The sequence below is a fragment of the Mucor velutinosus genome (genome assembly GCF_035048745.1).
Source record: "Mucor velutinosus strain NIH1002 chromosome Unknown tig00001563, whole genome shotgun sequence".
NCBI lineage: Eukaryota > Fungi > Mucoromycota > Mucoromycetes > Mucorales > Mucoraceae > Mucor > Mucor velutinosus.
This window is the reverse complement of record NW_027041904.1, coordinates 4,911,368-4,929,653: the sequence shown is the minus strand read 5'-3', so window position 1 is coordinate 4,929,653 and position 18,286 is coordinate 4,911,368. Positions and strand designations below refer to the sequence as shown.

At 37.7% G+C, this 18,286-nt stretch overlaps 8 protein-coding genes across 8 annotated transcripts; 6 read left to right on the top strand and 2 right to left on the bottom strand.

The window, feature by feature from the left end:
- Positions 1–1,102: 1,102 nt before the first annotated feature.
- On the top strand, positions 1,103–2,113 carry IRC5 (putative ATPase; the record flags this gene model as incomplete). Its single annotated transcript, XM_064829474.1, has 1 exon — positions 1,103–2,113. One exon carries the CDS (start codon positions 1,103–1,105, stop codon positions 2,111–2,113), a length of 1,011 nt encoding a protein of 336 aa, XP_064686676.1.
- A 473-nt stretch (positions 2,114–2,586) lies between these two features.
- On the top strand, positions 2,587–4,176 carry ATC70_010253 (uncharacterized protein; the record flags this gene model as incomplete). Its single annotated transcript, XM_064829473.1, has 1 exon — positions 2,587–4,176. One exon carries the CDS (start codon positions 2,587–2,589, stop codon positions 4,174–4,176), a length of 1,590 nt encoding a protein of 529 aa, XP_064686675.1.
- A 964-nt stretch (positions 4,177–5,140) lies between these two features.
- SUI1_2 (Eukaryotic translation initiation factor eIF-1) lies at positions 5,141–6,151 on the top strand (the record flags this gene model as incomplete). The annotated part of the gene is made up of 1 exon (XM_064829472.1): positions 5,141–6,151. The coding sequence occupies one exon, from the start codon at positions 5,141–5,143 to the stop codon at positions 6,149–6,151; it is 1,011 nt and encodes a 336-aa protein (XP_064686674.1).
- A 473-nt stretch (positions 6,152–6,624) lies between these two features.
- Positions 6,625–8,214, top strand: ATC70_010251 (uncharacterized protein; the record flags this gene model as incomplete). Its single annotated transcript, XM_064829471.1, has 1 exon — positions 6,625–8,214. One exon carries the CDS (start codon positions 6,625–6,627, stop codon positions 8,212–8,214), a length of 1,590 nt encoding a protein of 529 aa, XP_064686673.1.
- A 4,954-nt stretch (positions 8,215–13,168) lies between these two features.
- RTG2_2 (retrograde regulation protein 2) lies at positions 13,169–14,008 on the bottom strand (the record flags this gene model as incomplete). The annotated part of the gene is made up of 2 exons (XM_064829470.1): positions 13,169–13,260; positions 13,333–14,008. 2 exons carry the CDS (start codon positions 14,006–14,008, stop codon positions 13,169–13,171), a joined length of 768 nt encoding a protein of 255 aa, XP_064686672.1.
- A 325-nt stretch (positions 14,009–14,333) lies between these two features.
- On the top strand, positions 14,334–16,072 carry ATC70_010249 (uncharacterized protein; the record flags this gene model as incomplete). Its single annotated transcript, XM_064829469.1, has 2 exons — positions 14,334–15,339; positions 15,396–16,072. The coding sequence occupies 2 exons, from the start codon at positions 14,334–14,336 to the stop codon at positions 16,070–16,072; spliced, it is 1,683 nt and encodes a 560-aa protein (XP_064686671.1).
- A 530-nt stretch (positions 16,073–16,602) lies between these two features.
- Positions 16,603–16,991, bottom strand: ATC70_010248 (uncharacterized protein; the record flags this gene model as incomplete). The annotated part of the gene is made up of 2 exons (XM_064829468.1): positions 16,603–16,752; positions 16,830–16,991. The coding sequence occupies 2 exons, from the start codon at positions 16,989–16,991 to the stop codon at positions 16,603–16,605; spliced, it is 312 nt and encodes a 103-aa protein (XP_064686670.1).
- Positions 16,992–17,431: 440 nt separating this feature from the next.
- ERB1 (Ribosome biogenesis protein erb1) lies at positions 17,432–17,659 on the top strand (the record flags this gene model as incomplete). The annotated part of the gene is made up of 1 exon (XM_064829467.1): positions 17,432–17,659. One exon carries the CDS (start codon positions 17,432–17,434, stop codon positions 17,657–17,659), a length of 228 nt encoding a protein of 75 aa, XP_064686669.1.
- Positions 17,660–18,286: the final 627 nt, after the last annotated feature.

The following is an 18,286-nucleotide window of genomic DNA, read 5'->3' as shown; positions in this document are numbered from 1 at the left end:
CTAACCCTAACCCTAACCCTAACCCTAACCCTAACCCTAACCCTAACCCTAACCCTAACCCTAACCCTAACCCTAACCCTAACCCTAACCCTAACCCTAACCCTAACCCTAACCCTAACCCTAACCCTAACCCTAATCCTAACCCTAACCCTAATCCTATCCCTAACCCTAACCCTAACACTAACACTAATGTTGGTACCTCACACCAACTATAGTACTTTGAAAATTTTGACCATGAAATATCCCTCTTGGTCTCATGAAGAACAAATTTTTCACTTACCTTACCCTTACTTACACTGTGGACATTCCTGGTTGTAAGATCCTGATCATGCTTTCTATTAAAAAAAAAGAAAACTGTCAGAATAACTCCTGAAATCTGCTCATATTTTACCTTGTAATTGCCTCGGACTTGTTCTGTGGGACAGCGGCTTCTCTTATGGGAAGGGTTATAAGTAGTAAAATATATAGAGTGTTTTCAAAATAAAAAATGTGGGCGATAAAAATCCCCAATTTTTTCCAGGGTATTTATATTTTTTCACCATTAGTCTCGGCACTTAACACCGAGTCTAAAAAAGGATCTCGGCACTTAACGCCGATTCTCGGCACATAAACGCCGAATCTCGGCACATAAACGCCGAATCTCGGCACATAAACGCCGAATCTCGGCACATAACGCCGAGTCTAAAGGGATCTCGGCACTTAACGCCGAGTCTAATCTTCCCTTAAATTTCCGGATCACGTCTTTCACCCGACTTATTCCGACTTTCGTGTGAAAAAATAATTTTTTCAAAAAGATATATAAAGAGCTAGTATAATGCACCTGAAGAAGCTACATCTCTTGTAGCGAATAGATTCAATCTAAGTGTTTCTAGACTCTCTCCTTTGTTGCTTCTTTGGTTTTTGGATATATTTTCTATTATTATCTCTCTAACCCTAACCTCTCTCCAACAATCTGCTCTTTCTGGTCACCGCTCTCTCTTGCCGTCACCACTACAACTATATCTCTTTTGGATCTCTCTGTCTCGCTCGTCAAAACTTTTTTTCTCTCTCTCTCTCAAGTCAACCTCTTTTTTCTCCTGAACTGTCTTTTTTGGTATAACAAATGAACAATAATTCTGATAACTCATTGTATTCCAAGATTAATGAACAGGGCTTCCCGATTCTCATCCATCTGGATAATCTTCGCGTTGCCACTGAGGCTTTGATTTTCTTTCCTGCTGTTGCTTCTGTCTGGTCCTCGTTTCCCAAGTGGTGTCAAGAAGCAATCATGTACAGTATGAATGATGTCTTCAAGATCCATCATCATGCTCAAGTCGGTTTGGTCAAGGCTTTGGATAGTCTCAAGGCTCACCTGGTTAATGGTACCTTTCCACAAGTCGTTCTCGCTGCTGTTCCGGGAGTTAAGAATCTGCATATGGACAATTCCCTGTCTGATGCAGATAAATCGCTTTTTTCTTCTTCCATTGAAAATGCGGTACTTTCGGCTCGTTCTGCTATTCTTAAAACCCTTATAGAAAGCAAAGAACGTGCACTACAGGCTCATCAATTGCAAGCATCACCCGCTTTTGTCCTAGCACAATGCCGTGATAGAATTTTTGAGTCGATTTTGGCCATGGGTGGTTCGATTGAACATCTTACCGATACCCAGATTCATGATGTGGTTCGTTCCCTGTGTCATCTCAGACACAACATGAATAATGTGCTCGAAACCCAGGCTTGGGCTAGAGTACAGGCCGAACGTAAACAGCAAAAGGCCAAATCTGCCGCTGATACCGTTATGGAATCTTCCTCTGACCTCTCTTCTGCCCAGCTCACTGACTCCATCACCAAGTTGGTTAACAAGACTGTTCAGTCAAAAATCTCGGCTCTTGACAAGAAATTGTCAAAACTTACTGTCTCTGGTTCCTCTTCTCGTCCGTCTTCTCGTCGTCCTGCTGCTTCGTCTTCGTCAAGAAAGCAAGGCAACCCCAAGTCGTCCTCTTCTTCGGGAAAAGGCTCTCGACCTTTGTCCGGCCCCACCAAGGGTCGAATCCAGAAAGGGGCCCCCAACCCCAATCGTCGTCTTGCCCCCGGTCCCACCCCCTTCAAAGCTTTGAAGGGAAAAAGAGGTTAAACCCTCTTAGTGGGCGTCACTACTCTTGTGAACATGGTACGTATAGATCTCCTACTACTTGTAGACACTTTGATGTTCGTAGAGCACACACTTATCCTCCTTGGTTTTTTCATAGTGCTCGCCTCAAAGATCGTATCAACTTTGTCATAAAGCATTCGTCCCCTCTATGGGCGGATACTTATATTTTTAATAAAGCTGTTCACAATTATTCTTCTATAAATATTCCAACTTCTGTTAGAAAATATTTAGGATTTGGTACAAAGTTTGTTCCTAAACCCAAAGCAAATCCTCGCTTAATTTTACCAAGCGTAGAAGACTTTACAAGACGCATTCGTATTAAGGAAATTTTCAAAGATACTCGTGATAATCCTGACTTTGATATTAGATTCCATGTCAAAACCTCGACTTGGAAACCTAATCCTTCCTCAAATACCTTGATTGAAAAAGGGCTTAGACTTGTAAAAAGTAATGTCATGCCTCTTAATCATCCTACACATTATCAAGTTTATAATAATAGACTTAATGATATTGTACCCAAGTTCTTTAAGGATTTTATTAATAATCCTGATATACTCATTAAAGCTTCTGATAAAAATCTTGGACTTACTGTTCTCGACACTAGCTGGTATATTCAAGAAGGACTTCGACAATTAAATGACCCCCGCTTCTATAAGCAATTAGACAAAAATTTCTTTTCTCCTGAAAATTTTGATTCTAATATTCAGAACATTGTTAGTACTGCTAATAGTTTATTATCTTTACTATGTTCTCAATGGGGTACATCCATCTTTAATAAACAACATGAGAAATATCTTAGGCATCGACTCCTTAATGATAGAAAGTTACCTACCTTTCATCTGTTGCCAAAGATTCACAAGACACCTATGCAAGGTCGTCCTATTGTTCCTTCTCACAGTTGGGTCACGACTGGTTTCTCTACTTATATTGATACAGTCTTACAAAAAGTACTTCCACACTTGCCCTATATTATTAAAGATACTAAATCCCTTGTTAAATCACTTGATGGAATTTCTATTCCTCAAGACGAAAGACTTTTATGGCTAGTTACTGGTGATGTGTCTTCAATGTACACTAATCTACCTACTACCCCATATGCTTTCGATGTTATTGCTAAAACTGTTGACAAATATCTTCCTCTTTCTCCAAATGATACTACCCTTATCAGAGAAACACTCAAGTTTGTCATGAGCAATAACTATTTTACTTTTCAAGGAATACCATATCATCAGGTCTCAGGTATTGCTATGGGTACTGCATGCGCTCCTGCTTATGCAAATATCTTGATGCATCATTTCGAAGAACGTTTCTTTGAATTTAATCCTGATTTTACTCTGATCTTTTATGGTCGATATATCGATGATATCTTTTTCATGTTTAAAGGTTCTGAACAAGAACTTAAAACTTTCTTGACTACTTTTGATACCAAACGTGCTTTTAGTAATCAATTAAAGATATCTTGGGATTATTCAACTACCTCTGTTAGTTTTCTTGACCTTCAAATTCATGCAAAACATAATAAAGTTGAATTATCCACACATCAGAAAATGCTTAATAAATACTTGTACATTCCATTCTCTTCTTATCATCCCAAAGATAATAAAGTTGGTTTTATTAAAGCTGAACTGATCAGATATATTCGTAACAGCTCTTCCTATCGAAGTTTTGCTAACACTGCTAAACAATTTTTTACTCGTTTACGACTCCGTGGTTACCCGCCACGATTCTTAATCTGGGTCTTTAGCCAAGTGCGTTACGATGACAGACCGAAATATCTAGAAGATGCTCCTCTTAGTACAGATAATACTCTTGTTCCTTTTGTTACAATGTATAATCCTATTTGGGAGACTCCACATCTTCGTAAAGGACTTAGGGAATTTTTTACTTTAAATCCACACTACAGACCAGTAGTTGCTTTTAAAAGAAATAAAAACATAGCTGATTTATTAAATCGTGCCAATGTACGCAAGTTAACGGGAAAACAGTTCCATTCATTACAACAGGATGGACTTTGTTGGATTTCGTCTAAAAAACGTAAACCATAACCCTTACCCTATCCCTAACCCTAACCCTAACACTAACACTAATGTTGATACCTCACACCAACACTAGTGCTTTAAAAAATTTGACCATGAAAGACCCCTCTTGGCCTCATGAAGAACAAATTTTTCACTTACCTTACCCTTACTTACACTGTGGACATTCCTGGTTGTAAGATCCTGATCATGCTTTCTATTAAAAAAAAGAAAACTGTCAGAATAACTCCTGAAATCTGCTCATATTTTACCTTGTAATTACCTCGGACTTGTTCTGTGGGACAGCGGCTTCTCTTATGGGAAGGGTTATAAGTAGTAAAATATATAGAGTGTTTTCAAAATAAAAAATGTGGGCGATAAAAATCCCCAATTTTTTCCAGGGTATTTATATTTTTTTCACCATTAGTCTCGGCACTTAACACCGAGTCTAAAAAAGGATCTCGGCACTTAACGCCGAATCTAAAAAAGATCTCGGCACTTAACGCCGAATCTCGGCACATAAACGCCGAATCTCGGCACATAAACGCCGAATCTCGGCACATAACGCCGAGTCTAAAGGGATCTCGGCACTTAACGCCGAGTCTAATCTTCCCTTAAATTTCCGGATCACGTCTTTCACCCGACTTATTCCGACTTTCGTGTGAAAAAATAATTTTTTCAAAAAGATATATAAAGAGCTAGTATAATGCACCTGAAGAAGCTACATCTCTTGTAGCGAATAGATTCAATCTAAGTGTTTCTAGACTCTCTCCTTTGTTGCTTCTTTGGTTTTTGGATATATTTTCTATTATTATCTCTCTAACCCTAACCTCTCTCCAACAATCTGCTCTTTCTGGTCACCGCTCTCTCTTGCCGTCACCACTACAACTATATCTCTTTTGGATCTCTCTGTCTCGCTCGTCAAAACTTTTTTTCTCTCTCTCTCTCAAGTCAACCTCTTTTTTCTCCTGAACTGTCTTTTTTGGTATAACAAATGAACAATAATTCTGATAACTCATTGTATTCCAAGATTAATGAACAGGGCTTCCCGATTCTCATCCATCTGGATAATCTTCGCGTTGCCACTGAGGCTTTGATTTTCTTTCCTGCTGTTGCTTCTGTCTGGTCCTCGTTTCCCAAGTGGTGTCAAGAAGCAATCATGTACAGTATGAATGATGTCTTCAAGATCCATCATCATGCTCAAGTCGGTTTGGTCAAGGCTTTGGATAGTCTCAAGGCTCACCTGGTTAATGGTACCTTTCCACAAGTCGTTCTCGCTGCTGTTCCGGGAGTTAAGAATCTGCATATGGACAATTCCCTGTCTGATGCAGATAAATCGCTTTTTTCTTCTTCCATTGAAAATGCGGTACTTTCGGCTCGTTCTGCTATTCTTAAAACCCTTATAGAAAGCAAAGAACGTGCACTACAGGCTCATCAATTGCAAGCATCACCCGCTTTTGTCCTAGCACAATGCCGTGATAGAATTTTTGAGTCGATTTTGGCCATGGGTGGTTCGATTGAACATCTTACCGATACCCAGATTCATGATGTGGTTCGTTCCCTGTGTCATCTCAGACACAACATGAATAATGTGCTCGAAACCCAGGCTTGGGCTAGAGTACAGGCCGAACGTAAACAGCAAAAGGCCAAATCTGCCGCTGATACCGTTATGGAATCTTCCTCTGACCTCTCTTCTGCCCAGCTCACTGACTCCATCACCAAGTTGGTTAACAAGACTGTTCAGTCAAAAATCTCGGCTCTTGACAAGAAATTGTCAAAACTTACTGTCTCTGGTTCCTCTTCTCGTCCGTCTTCTCGTCGTCCTGCTGCTTCGTCTTCGTCAAGAAAGCAAGGCAACCCCAAGTCGTCCTCTTCTTCGGGAAAAGGCTCTCGACCTTTGTCCGGCCCCACCAAGGGTCGAATCCAGAAAGGGGCCCCCAACCCCAATCGTCGTCTTGCCCCCGGTCCCACCCCCTTCAAAGCTTTGAAGGGAAAAAGAGGTTAAACCCTCTTAGTGGGCGTCACTACTCTTGTGAACATGGTACGTATAGATCTCCTACTACTTGTAGACACTTTGATGTTCGTAGAGCACACACTTATCCTCCTTGGTTTTTTCATAGTGCTCGCCTCAAAGATCGTATCAACTTTGTCATAAAGCATTCGTCCCCTCTATGGGCGGATACTTATATTTTTAATAAAGCTGTTCACAATTATTCTTCTATAAATATTCCAACTTCTGTTAGAAAATATTTAGGATTTGGTACAAAGTTTGTTCCTAAACCCAAAGCAAATCCTCGCTTAATTTTACCAAGCGTAGAAGACTTTACAAGACGCATTCGTATTAAGGAAATTTTCAAAGATACTCGTGATAATCCTGACTTTGATATTAGATTCCATGTCAAAACCTCGACTTGGAAACCTAATCCTTCCTCAAATACCTTGATTGAAAAAGGGCTTAGACTTGTAAAAAGTAATGTCATGCCTCTTAATCATCCTACACATTATCAAGTTTATAATAATAGACTTAATGATATTGTACCCAAGTTCTTTAAGGATTTTATTAATAATCCTGATATACTCATTAAAGCTTCTGATAAAAATCTTGGACTTACTGTTCTCGACACTAGCTGGTATATTCAAGAAGGACTTCGACAATTAAATGACCCCCGCTTCTATAAGCAATTAGACAAAAATTTCTTTTCTCCTGAAAATTTTGATTCTAATATTCAGAACATTGTTAGTACTGCTAATAGTTTATTATCTTTACTATGTTCTCAATGGGGTACATCCATCTTTAATAAACAACATGAGAAATATCTTAGGCATCGACTCCTTAATGATAGAAAGTTACCTACCTTTCATCTGTTGCCAAAGATTCACAAGACACCTATGCAAGGTCGTCCTATTGTTCCTTCTCACAGTTGGGTCACGACTGGTTTCTCTACTTATATTGATACAGTCTTACAAAAAGTACTTCCACACTTGCCCTATATTATTAAAGATACTAAATCCCTTGTTAAATCACTTGATGGAATTTCTATTCCTCAAGACGAAAGACTTTTATGGCTAGTTACTGGTGATGTGTCTTCAATGTACACTAATCTACCTACTACCCCATATGCTTTCGATGTTATTGCTAAAACTGTTGACAAATATCTTCCTCTTTCTCCAAATGATACTACCCTTATCAGAGAAACACTCAAGTTTGTCATGAGCAATAATTATTTTACTTTTCAAGGAATACCATATCATCAGGTCTCAGGTATTGCAATGGGTACTGCATGCGCTCCTGCTTATGCAAATATCTTGATGCATCATTTCGAAGAACGTTTCTTTGAATTTAATCCTGATTTTACTCTGATCTTTTATGGTCGATATATCGATGATATCTTTTTCATGTTTAAAGGTTCTGAACAAGAACTTAAAACTTTCTTGACTACTTTTGATACCAAACGTGCTTTTAGTAATCAATTAAAGATATCTTGGGATTATTCAACTACCTCTGTTAGTTTTCTTGACCTTCAAATTCATGCAAAACATAATAAAGTTGAATTATCCACACATCAGAAAATGCTTAATAAATACTTGTACATTCCATTCTCTTCTTATCATCCCAAAGATAATAAAGTTGGTTTTATTAAAGCTGAACTGATCAGATATATTCGTAACAGCTCTTCCTATCGAAGTTTTGCTAACACTGCTAAACAATTTTTTACTCGTTTACGACTCCGTGGTTACCCGCCACGATTCTTAATCTGGGTCTTTAGCCAAGTGCGTTACGATGACAGACCGAAATATCTAGAAGATGCTCCTCTTAGTACAGATAATACTCTTGTTCCTTTTGTTACAATGTATAATCCTATTTGGGAGACTCCACATCTTCGTAAAGGACTTAGGGAATTTTTTACTTTAAATCCACACTACAGACCAGTAGTTGCTTTTAAAAGAAATAAAAACATAGCTGATTTATTAAATCGTGCCAATGTACGCAAGTTAACGGGAAAACAGTTCCATTCATTACAACAGGATGGACTTTGTTGGATTTCGTCTAAAAAACGTAAACCATAACCCTTACCCTATCCCTAACCCTAACCCTAACACTAACACTAATGTTGATACCTCACACCAACACTAGTGCTTTAAAAAATTTGACCATGAAAGACCCCTCTTGGCCTCATGAAGAACAAATTTTTCACTTACCTTACCCTTACTTACACTGTGGACATTCCTGGTTGTAAGATCCTGATCATGCTTTCTATTAAAAAAAAGAAAACTGTCAGAATAACTCCTGAAATCTGCTCATATTTTACCTTGTAATTGCCTCGGACTTGTTCTGTGGGACAGCGGCTTCTCTTATGGGAAGGGTTATAAGTAGTAAAATATATAGAGTGTTTTCAAAATAAAAAATGTGGGCGATAAAAATCCCCAATTTTTTCCAGGGTATTTATATTTTTTCACCATTAGTCTCGGCACTTAACACCGAGTCTAAAAAAGGATCTCGGCACTTAACGCCGAATCTCGGCACATAAACGCCGAATCTCGGCACATAAACGCCGAATCTCGGCACATAACGCCGAGTCTAAAGGGATCTCGGCACTTAACGCCGAGTCTAATCTTCCCTTAAATTTCCGGATCACGTCTTTCACCCGACTTATTCCGACTTTCGTGTGAAAAAATAATTTTTCAAAAAGATATATAAAGAGCTAGTATAATGCACCTGAAGAAGCTACATCTCTTGTAGCGAATAGATTCAATCTAAGTGTTTCTAGACTCTCTCCTTTGTTGCTTCTTTGGTTTTTTGGATATATTTTTTATTATTATCTCTCTAACCCTAACCCTAACCCTAACCCTATTATTAACTCTAACCCTAATCTTAACCCTAATCCCTAACCCTAACTTAAACACTAACATTAATGTTGGTACCTCACACCAGCAATAGTACTTTGAAAAATTTGACCATGAAAGACCCCTCTTGGTCTCATGAAGAACAAATTTTTCACTTACCTTACCCTTACTTACCCTGTGGACATTCCTGGTTGTAAGATCCTGATCATGCTTTCTATTAAAAAAGAAAACTGTCAGAATAATTCCTGAAATCTGCTCATATTTTACCTTGTAATTGCCTCGGACTTGTTCTGTGGGACAGCGGCTTCTCTTATGGGAAGGGTTATAAGTAGTAAAATATATAGAGTGTTTTCAAAATAAAAAATGTGGGCGATAAAAATCCCCAATTTTTTCCAGGGTATTTATATTTTTTCACCATTAGTCTCGGCACTTAACACCGAGTCTAAAAAAGGATCTCGGCACTTAACGCCGAATCTCGGCACATAAACGCCGAATCTCGGCACATAAACGCCGAATCTCGGCACATAAACGCCGAATCTCGGCACATAACGCCGAGTCTAAAGGGATCTCGGCACTTAACGCCGAGTCTAATCTTCCCTTAAATTTCCGGATCACGTCTTTCACCCGACTTATTCCGACTTTCGTGTGAAAAAATAATTTTTTCAAAAAGATATATAAAGAGCTAGTATAATGCACCTGAAGAAGCTACATCTCTTGTAGCGAATAGATTCAATCTAAGTGTTTCTAGACTCTCTCCTTTGTTGCTTCTTTGGTTTTTGGATATATTTTCTATTATTATCTCTCTAACCCTAACCCTAACCCTAACCCTTAACGTAATCCAAATCATAACCAAAACCCTAACCCTAAGCCTAACCCTAACCCTAACTATAACCTTGACACTAACCTTAATCATGACATTAAACCCAAAGCTTACCATAATTGTTATTCTAACCCTAACTATAATCTTAATATTATCGTTTGTCATAATTCTAATATTAACCGTTGTATTGATTCTATTCCTATTCATATTCCCTGTCTCTAACCATTATCCTATTCTTATCCATAAATTTAATCTTAATCCTAACATTCACCATACTTCTAATCTTAACTCTAATCTTAACCATAATATTAATCTTAACCCTAATCTTATTCGTAATCTTATTTTTAATATTAGCCCTAATCTTAACTATAACATTATCCTATCCTTATTCATGTCATTGATATTACTCAATATCCTAATATTAATCTTATTATTATCCATATATTTGTCTTAAATTATGATATTATTCTTAAAGGTAATCTTATTCCTATTTTAAACCTTATTCTTAAATATAATATTAATCCTAATATTAATCATAACCCTATTCATATCTCTATCACTAATTCTAATCAATTCTTAACACTATTCTTAATCGTAATATTAATCCTAATCCTAATCTATTCTTATCATTATTATAATCGTAATTTTAACCCTATTCATAATTTTAACCTTATTCGTAATCTTATCCTTAATTCTATCCCTATCCTAATCATTATTTATGTACTTTACACTAATCTTGTCTGTTTTTTATATATTTTTTTTTCTTCTTCTTCTTTGTCTCTTATTCAATTGTTGTATATTGTCTTATGTAATATGTGTTGTTTTATTCGTTACTTTTGTATTATTTTCTTTACGCTATACCTATTATTATATATTATCCCTTATTTATATATGTTTATTATGTGTATTTGTTCATTGTATCCTCGTGCTTGTGAAATGCTATTATGCATTTATGTGTTCTATTTGCTATACAAATATCATCATGTTCGTTGTATAGCGGTAATTATTATTCTTTGCTATGGTAATGTATTCGCTCCGCTATGGTAATGTATCCGCTCCGCTATAGCAATGTATCCGCTACGCTATGGTAATGTATTCGCTTTTTATTTTCTTTTATTTTTTTTTTTACTGTTCTTATTCTCTCTTGTTGGTTTTTTTTTTCTTCATCTCTGTTATTATTTTATTATTTCTTTCTACTCTGTCCATTTCTTTTCTCTACCCCTTTCCCCTTTTCTGTCTTTTTTTGCCTATTCTTCTCTCCTTTTCTGTGTATTTATTTTCGTAGTTTCTTCGTCCTTTCTCTTTCTATAATTCTTCCTATTCCATTTCCTCGTCTCTGTGTATTTTATCCCCTATCCCTTTTCTTGTTTGTTTTTCCCTTCTCTCTGTATATGCTTTCTCTCTTTCTGTTATTCTCTCTTTCCGTTCTCTCTTTCCCCCTTTGTCCGTGTTTTTGTCCACCTTTCTTTTTTTTTCATATATCTTTTCTCTGTTTATATTTGCGTTTTTGCTTCTCCGTTTTTTCTTTGTTTGCTTGTTCTCCCGGTCTCTTCCTGTGCTTTATCTTCATGTTTCCCTTTTCTGTTCTGCTTATATTCTTTATCCTCCTTCTCGAACCTTTTTCTTTTCGACTTTTTTTCTCTATTTATTTCTTTCTGTTTCTTTATCGCATTTTCTTTCCTTGACATTGTTTCTTTCGCCTTTCTTTTATCTTTGCCTATTTTCTTCTTTCATGTTTATTTTTTTTTGATTTACTTCTCCTTTCGCTTTCTTTACTTCATTTCTCTTTTTTTTTTCAATTTATTCTTACTCTTTTCTTTACTTCTTGTTCTTTAGATTACTTCCATTTCTTTCTTCTTTTTGCTTTCCTACCATCTCCTTTTATATATCTTTTTTTTTCTTTGTCATATATATTACATTCTGTCTTTTTATGGGTTTCTTTGCTTCCGTTTATTGATTTTGCCTATTATTTTTACTTTTTTTCTTAACTGTCTCAATTTTTCTATCTGTTTTGTTTTATTTACTCTTTTGCATTCTTTTCTGTTTATTTTTTTGTTCAGTTTCTCTCTCTTTCTATGTATTTATTTTTTATCATTTTAATTTCTATTTTGTCCGGTCCTTGTTTATCCAGTGTTAAGCACAAAGAATAAAAGGATTATTATTTGTAGCTTATAAAAAATGTTCAATATTATAAAAACAAGAAAAGACTTATTTGAATAAGATCAGACACAAAAACTAATGATTTATTGATGAAGACAAGAGTTATTCTATTTATACTAAGTTCTGAATGCCAAAGTAGCAATTTATCTTGTACAACGCTTATCACATCTGGTGAACCTCAGTATTTAGATAGCTGAGATGCACTTCACTTATCATAGCTTGTCCATGTTGTTGCACAACACAGACATATCTACCCATCAAGAATACCTTAATCTTTATAGACAGTTGTAGCCCTTCTGGCACAACATCCAGTATTCGTTCCCATACTTGTTGTTGCTTCTTTTCTTATTACCTCAGTCTCATCCTTTCCCTTCTTTGTTCTTTTCTTAATATCACAACCTTTTCTTATTCTTTTCATTGTTTTTTTGTTCTATTCTGTTTTGATTTGTTTCTTTTAATTGTCACTATTCATTTTTTTATCACAAACCCTCTTTTATATATTTTCTTTGTCTAATATCCCAATCTCTTCTTTTGGTGTTCTTACTTTTTGTCTAATCCCTCCTTTTTTTTCCGTTTGTTCATTCTTTTGTCCTATTATATCAACGTTTGTTTTGTCGGGTATCATATTAAAAGCCGATGATAAATTGTATCTTGTTCATCATTTTCCTCCATTGTTATTTTTCATTATTGATGAGTGATGTTGATGGCTTATTTAAGATTTATGACAACATATCAAGAAAGTGTAATGCTAATTAACCATTGACGCTTGATAGCATATTTATAAGTTGGCTGGTGCTCTCTCGTTACTGCTAAGAGCTTTCTATATTTTTTTTTGATAGTAAAACTGAAATTGTTTATAACAGTTTAATGATATAATGATTTCAAACCATTTTTTTACTAATTATTCCAGAGCACGCTCTATGTAGCGGTATATATGAGACCGCTCAGTGAAGCAATCTCTGGTGAGATAATAACTGGATAACATTTTCTATAAGTTCGCATACGCAAACTGGGCTATCTTCGGCTATCTTAGGCTACCTTCCCCTATTTTTCAAATACCGAGGTACTCCGTGTTTGGGAAATGTTATTAGGAATGATACCTCATGTATCATGGTACCCAAGCACCGTGAGCCTTGCTTCTAATTGGCCATTCAAATGATACCTGTAGTAACAGGATATCCTATTCTTATGTATCACTTACCGTTTGTTCTGATTGGCTTTTAGCATAATGTCCATGGTACCTAAGGTACCATTTCTGGACGACTCACGGCGTGAGTCGTCCAGAAATGCTATTAGTTAAATCAATTTCATGTCAGCCATTGTGGATGCTGATTAATTGCTTTATCTATCAGGATATTTACCTAGAGTATCACCACCACAAATTAGAGGATAAACCTTCAAACGAATTGGCCCAGCATCATTTGTTTGGACTACCATTCCATACGTAGAAAGCCACTGGAGCTCTGCCAAGATGATGGAAATGAACGAGTCAAATGATTTGGGCTTCTTTTTTCCTGGAAAGATACAAAGCTCGTGCGTGTACTCCTCCTTGTAACGCTTGTGTGGATCGTAATTGAACACCATCAAATGAATAATTGTGAATAGCCGATCACCTCTCTTTTCAACTACAAAGCCATCATTCATGATCGCAACTGCGATATCCAGGTCATTTGTGAAATGCGTATTCTTGATGGACTTGTACGTGGCGCCGTCAAATACGTCAGCGATGATAACATCGGATGGATTTTCTTCAAGGTCTCTGTTGTCGTAGGCATGTCGGTACCGAAGCTCCTCTCTCGTTATTGGATTCGCAACTAATCGTGATACGATGTCTCCAATTGACATGACTTTCATTGTTGACAGGGCTCGACGATTTCCCCGTGCATCGTATCTTTCATGGGAACAAATATCACAAATTGTCTCTTCGTCGTCTACTTCCAATGCGTACAGCTTGCAGCCATTGATACACACATCATATTCATGGGATGTCAACGACGATTGGCGCTGAAGCATGCTTTGCACACGAGGGCCATGCATGATTTCCGGATTGCTTTCTATCAGCTCATGGGGGGAGGATCGGAAGCTGGTGAGTTATTGTATAAACGACATGTTATTGCAACGCGAATTACCTCGACTAATTTTCTCTGTACAGTAGTCGCTCTATATAAGGCTACTTTCTTGGCGAGGTTTTTTTAGCCTTATTGCCCGCATAGCCTTAACTGACGCGCGTGACTTCTGTCAAAAAAAGTCGTGCGCGTAGGATCTATTACTATAATAGTTGATCGAATAAATCAATTTGACACCTCCTCAGTAACATTCATTTATCTGTTTATTTTACTTCTATTGAACGCAATATCCTATCATGTGCCTTAATCAAAGATCAAGAGATCGCCTCACAATCGAGCAAAAGTATCGCATTATTATGCACAACATGCACTTTCCTAATCTGACGCAAATGCAACTCGGTCAATGGGCTCAAAAGGAATTCAACCTTCATCACTCAGTCAAGCAAAAAACTGTATCGAACGTCTTGAATTCACAGGACAAGGTGATCAAAGCTTACGAAGGAGGAAATTTGAAGGGAAAAAGCAGCAGAGCCTTGACGATGCCACAATTGGACAATGACATTTTGGAGTACATTCAAGCCATGAATGCAAAATCTCTTCCTGTCAATCGCGGAACCATTGCAGCTTTTGCAAAAGTAGTCGCACACAGAAAGTACCGCATGCATGAATTGCCAAAGAATAAGCAAATCCATTTCTCAGATGGATGGCTAACCGATGTTTTCAAGAGAATTGGTGTCAAGTCAAGACATTTATATGGTGAAAAAAGCTCAGTCGACTTAACATCATCTAAGATTGTCGAAAAACTCAGAAAGATTGAAGAATTGTTGGAGCCATATGATCCCAAAGATATTCTCAACTTTGATGAAACTGGCTTATACTACGAGCAACAGCCAACTCACACCATTTGTCAGGAACCTTTAGGTGGATCAAAGAAAAGCAAGAACAGATTCACAGTTGGACTAATCACCAACTATGATGGGTCCTATAAAGGGCACCCCATTGTAATTGGGAAACGAAAGACACCAAAGGCAGCAAACAAAAAACCTGCTTTGTACAGAAGAACCACCAACATCGGGCAATCCCATTATGTGGAGTACCATTCATCTCCCAATGCATGGATGAACACCGGCACCTTTAGGAAGTACGTCAAACGTTTGAATGCGTCTTTCGTTTACGCCGGAAGAAAAGTTGCTCTCTTAGTTGACAATGCTTCAGTGCATAAATTGAAAGAAGAATTCAGCAACATTAAGTTGATTTTCCTTCCAGCAAACACAGCAAGCAAGCTGCAGCCTTTGGATGCCGGTAAATCAACAAATTTCATTGACATCCGTACTCATCTGTAATCACACACTCGATAGGAATCATTGCGAAGTTCAAGGCTCAGTTTCGTTGGCACCAATACTACAGGGCAGTGAACAAGTATCTTGCTGGGGTAAGCCTTGATCTTACCGAGGAATACAGAATGGATGAGGTGGATGCTCTGTATTTTCTTGCTGATTCTTGGATCAAAGTTAAGCCTCAAACAATCCAAAATTGCTGGGATCATACGAAGATCCTTGATTTTAAGTTTGCTCAGAGACAGAGAGTCGACTCGGAGGATGTACTCCCATCTTTCCAGCTACCTTTAGACGATGATCTAGTCAGCCAGTTGAAGGAAATCATCCCTGAACTTCCTGGAAACAGAAGTAATGATGGGGTTCAATTGGTAACTGAAGTAAACGACTTGGATCTAAATGCAGATGAGTCTGATGCAATCGTTTTTAATCCCGTGATTGTTGAATTTGAGGATGGCGATGATGTTACCCATGGATCACAAGAGCTTGAGGTAGAGGAAGAACCAGTAGAGATTTACGATGTTGATACGGAGATAAGGGAGAAGTTGAAGCATGCGTATGAAACTATCTTGTACCATACCATCCCAATGGATGAAAAAGAAAAGTCTATGCTGAAAACTATCCGTAGGAATCTGAACGATATCAGATCGGAGGAAGTAGCAGAGAAAAATCAAACAGATTTACGTGATTATTTTGTTTAAATGTACTACCTTTCAATAAAAGCTTTCTATTTTTTAGTATCTGATTGGCCCTAAATTCAATCTCAGCAACCACCACTATGAAATAAGGCTAAAATTTTTAGAATCTGTAGCCTTATATAAAATTAGGCTATTAAGGCTAAATAGCTGGTAAAAAAAAAATCTGAAAGATTTCAGCCTTATTCCCCGCATAGCCTTATATAGGACGGCCTTATATAGAGCGACTACTGTATCTCTCAAAGCAGTGTTCATCAACCTGACCAACTTTCTGTATGCATCCCGTGGTATGGCAAAATCATTGACGATATCATACAGCTCAATCGAAACCAGTTCTGTGGTTGTATATGTATTTTGGTTGATGTCTTCGAGGGATCTGCAATCGTAGAAGCAAGCCTGATCTTCTGCATCTGGGTCGACTACTCCAACTGTCTTGTATTTGACATTTAGCAAATCAAATTCAAGCCCTGGTTCTTCTGGATTGTCTCCTGTTATAGCATGTGTGGAATCCGCTATTGTGAGTATATACATCTACTTTAGCGCTGCAATTCCTTACCATTATTATCGACAATAGGCAGCAGATCAGCAGCACCCGGCGTCTGTTCAAAGTCTGCGCAGTCGTAATCAGCATCGTCAGCAGCAGGAATCATTTCTTCAATATCACTCATGGCATCATCATCATGCAGCTGGTTTGCATGATCTGAATTGGCTGTGACTAGCGCACTGGGGGGGGAGATTGTGGCTGTATCAGCGTTGTTTCCACTGGAGGTTGCTCTTCCATTTCAACATCTTGGTCTTCATTCAAAATGGGAGCACGACAGTTTCGGCGATGGTTGCGTAGAGCACGGGCACTGTCAAAGCTGGTATAGCAATTTGTGCAGAAGGATGGCTCTGTTTCTCGTGATATACGGATTGAGAATGACATGTTTGGAGAAACCAAGAAAAATAGGCAAGTAAAAACAAATTTCAAGTGGCAGCTTTATATACTAATTCAAGTTTTATATGCGCTCGCCAACAAATGCGTTTATCATCGTTTACAAGCAAGTGATACGTAGCCTTGCATATAACGTTTAGTAACTCAAAGTCCAAGATCAAGTAAGGTACGTGTTTCCTATGATGTGATATGTCGCCTCAGGCTACCTCTACGTCATTTCACTTTCAACATCATGTCAAATCGAGTGGTATTTACTGTGCACATATGCTTATACTATGGGCGTACAATGAGGTCAGCATTACTTGCATGAAGCCTGTAAACCGAATGACGCTCAACAACGTGGTGGTGTGTGTGCAACGAGATATACGGTACAACACAACTCTGAACATATCTTTTCTTTGCTTACTAAATTTTTATTATCAGCGCGAACCATGAACAACAACAACGCTGCCAGCATTGACTTCACCGCAAGACTCTTGCAAGAAATGATGGCAATGAGATCCGAAATCAGCCAACAAGGCGTACAACTGAACGTCTTGAATGATGGATTTCGACAGCAATTCATGTCGCCATTGGAAGACACAGGCAGCGATTTGGCAACAAGAAGCATCCTGGATCCCACTTACAGAAGCCAAGTACTATCACTACGGCCCAACTGATGTTCTCATGAGAACATCGATATTCCCGAAAGGTGAAAAATGCTCTCATATGGGAACATCGGCGTTCCTAAAGATCTATTATAAGTCGGCCGATGTTCTTATGAGAACATCCGAAATGTTCCCATGTTAGCACATCTATATTCTTATACGAGCACATCGATTTTCAGAAATTTGAAAAAAAGAATTCTCCTACCGGGGTCGAACCCACAACCTATCGGTTGTGGATCTGACGTTCTTCCCACTAAACTACTCGAATATCTTATTGAAATATATTCTTTTACTTTAATAAGTAGTTATTAGGTAATTTTAAATTGCCATTTTCTCGTGCAATTTATAATACGTTTAGTAATTTTATGAATCTTACAGATAATAAACGTCTCTCTGTTGCCTACAGTACTATAGTTTAGCTATTCAAACCATTTTATTCATGTGGAAAACTACACCTTCTCAAATGAGAACATCAATGTGCTCATGAGAACATCGATTTTTCCAAAAGAGCACATCCATGTTCTGTGAGAGCATCAGTTGGGCCGTAGTGCTACAGCATGACCATTACCACTACTACAAGGCTTTACTATTGCACGTTTTTGGCACGTAGCCTTCGTTTACCCATTAAAATTAACCAAT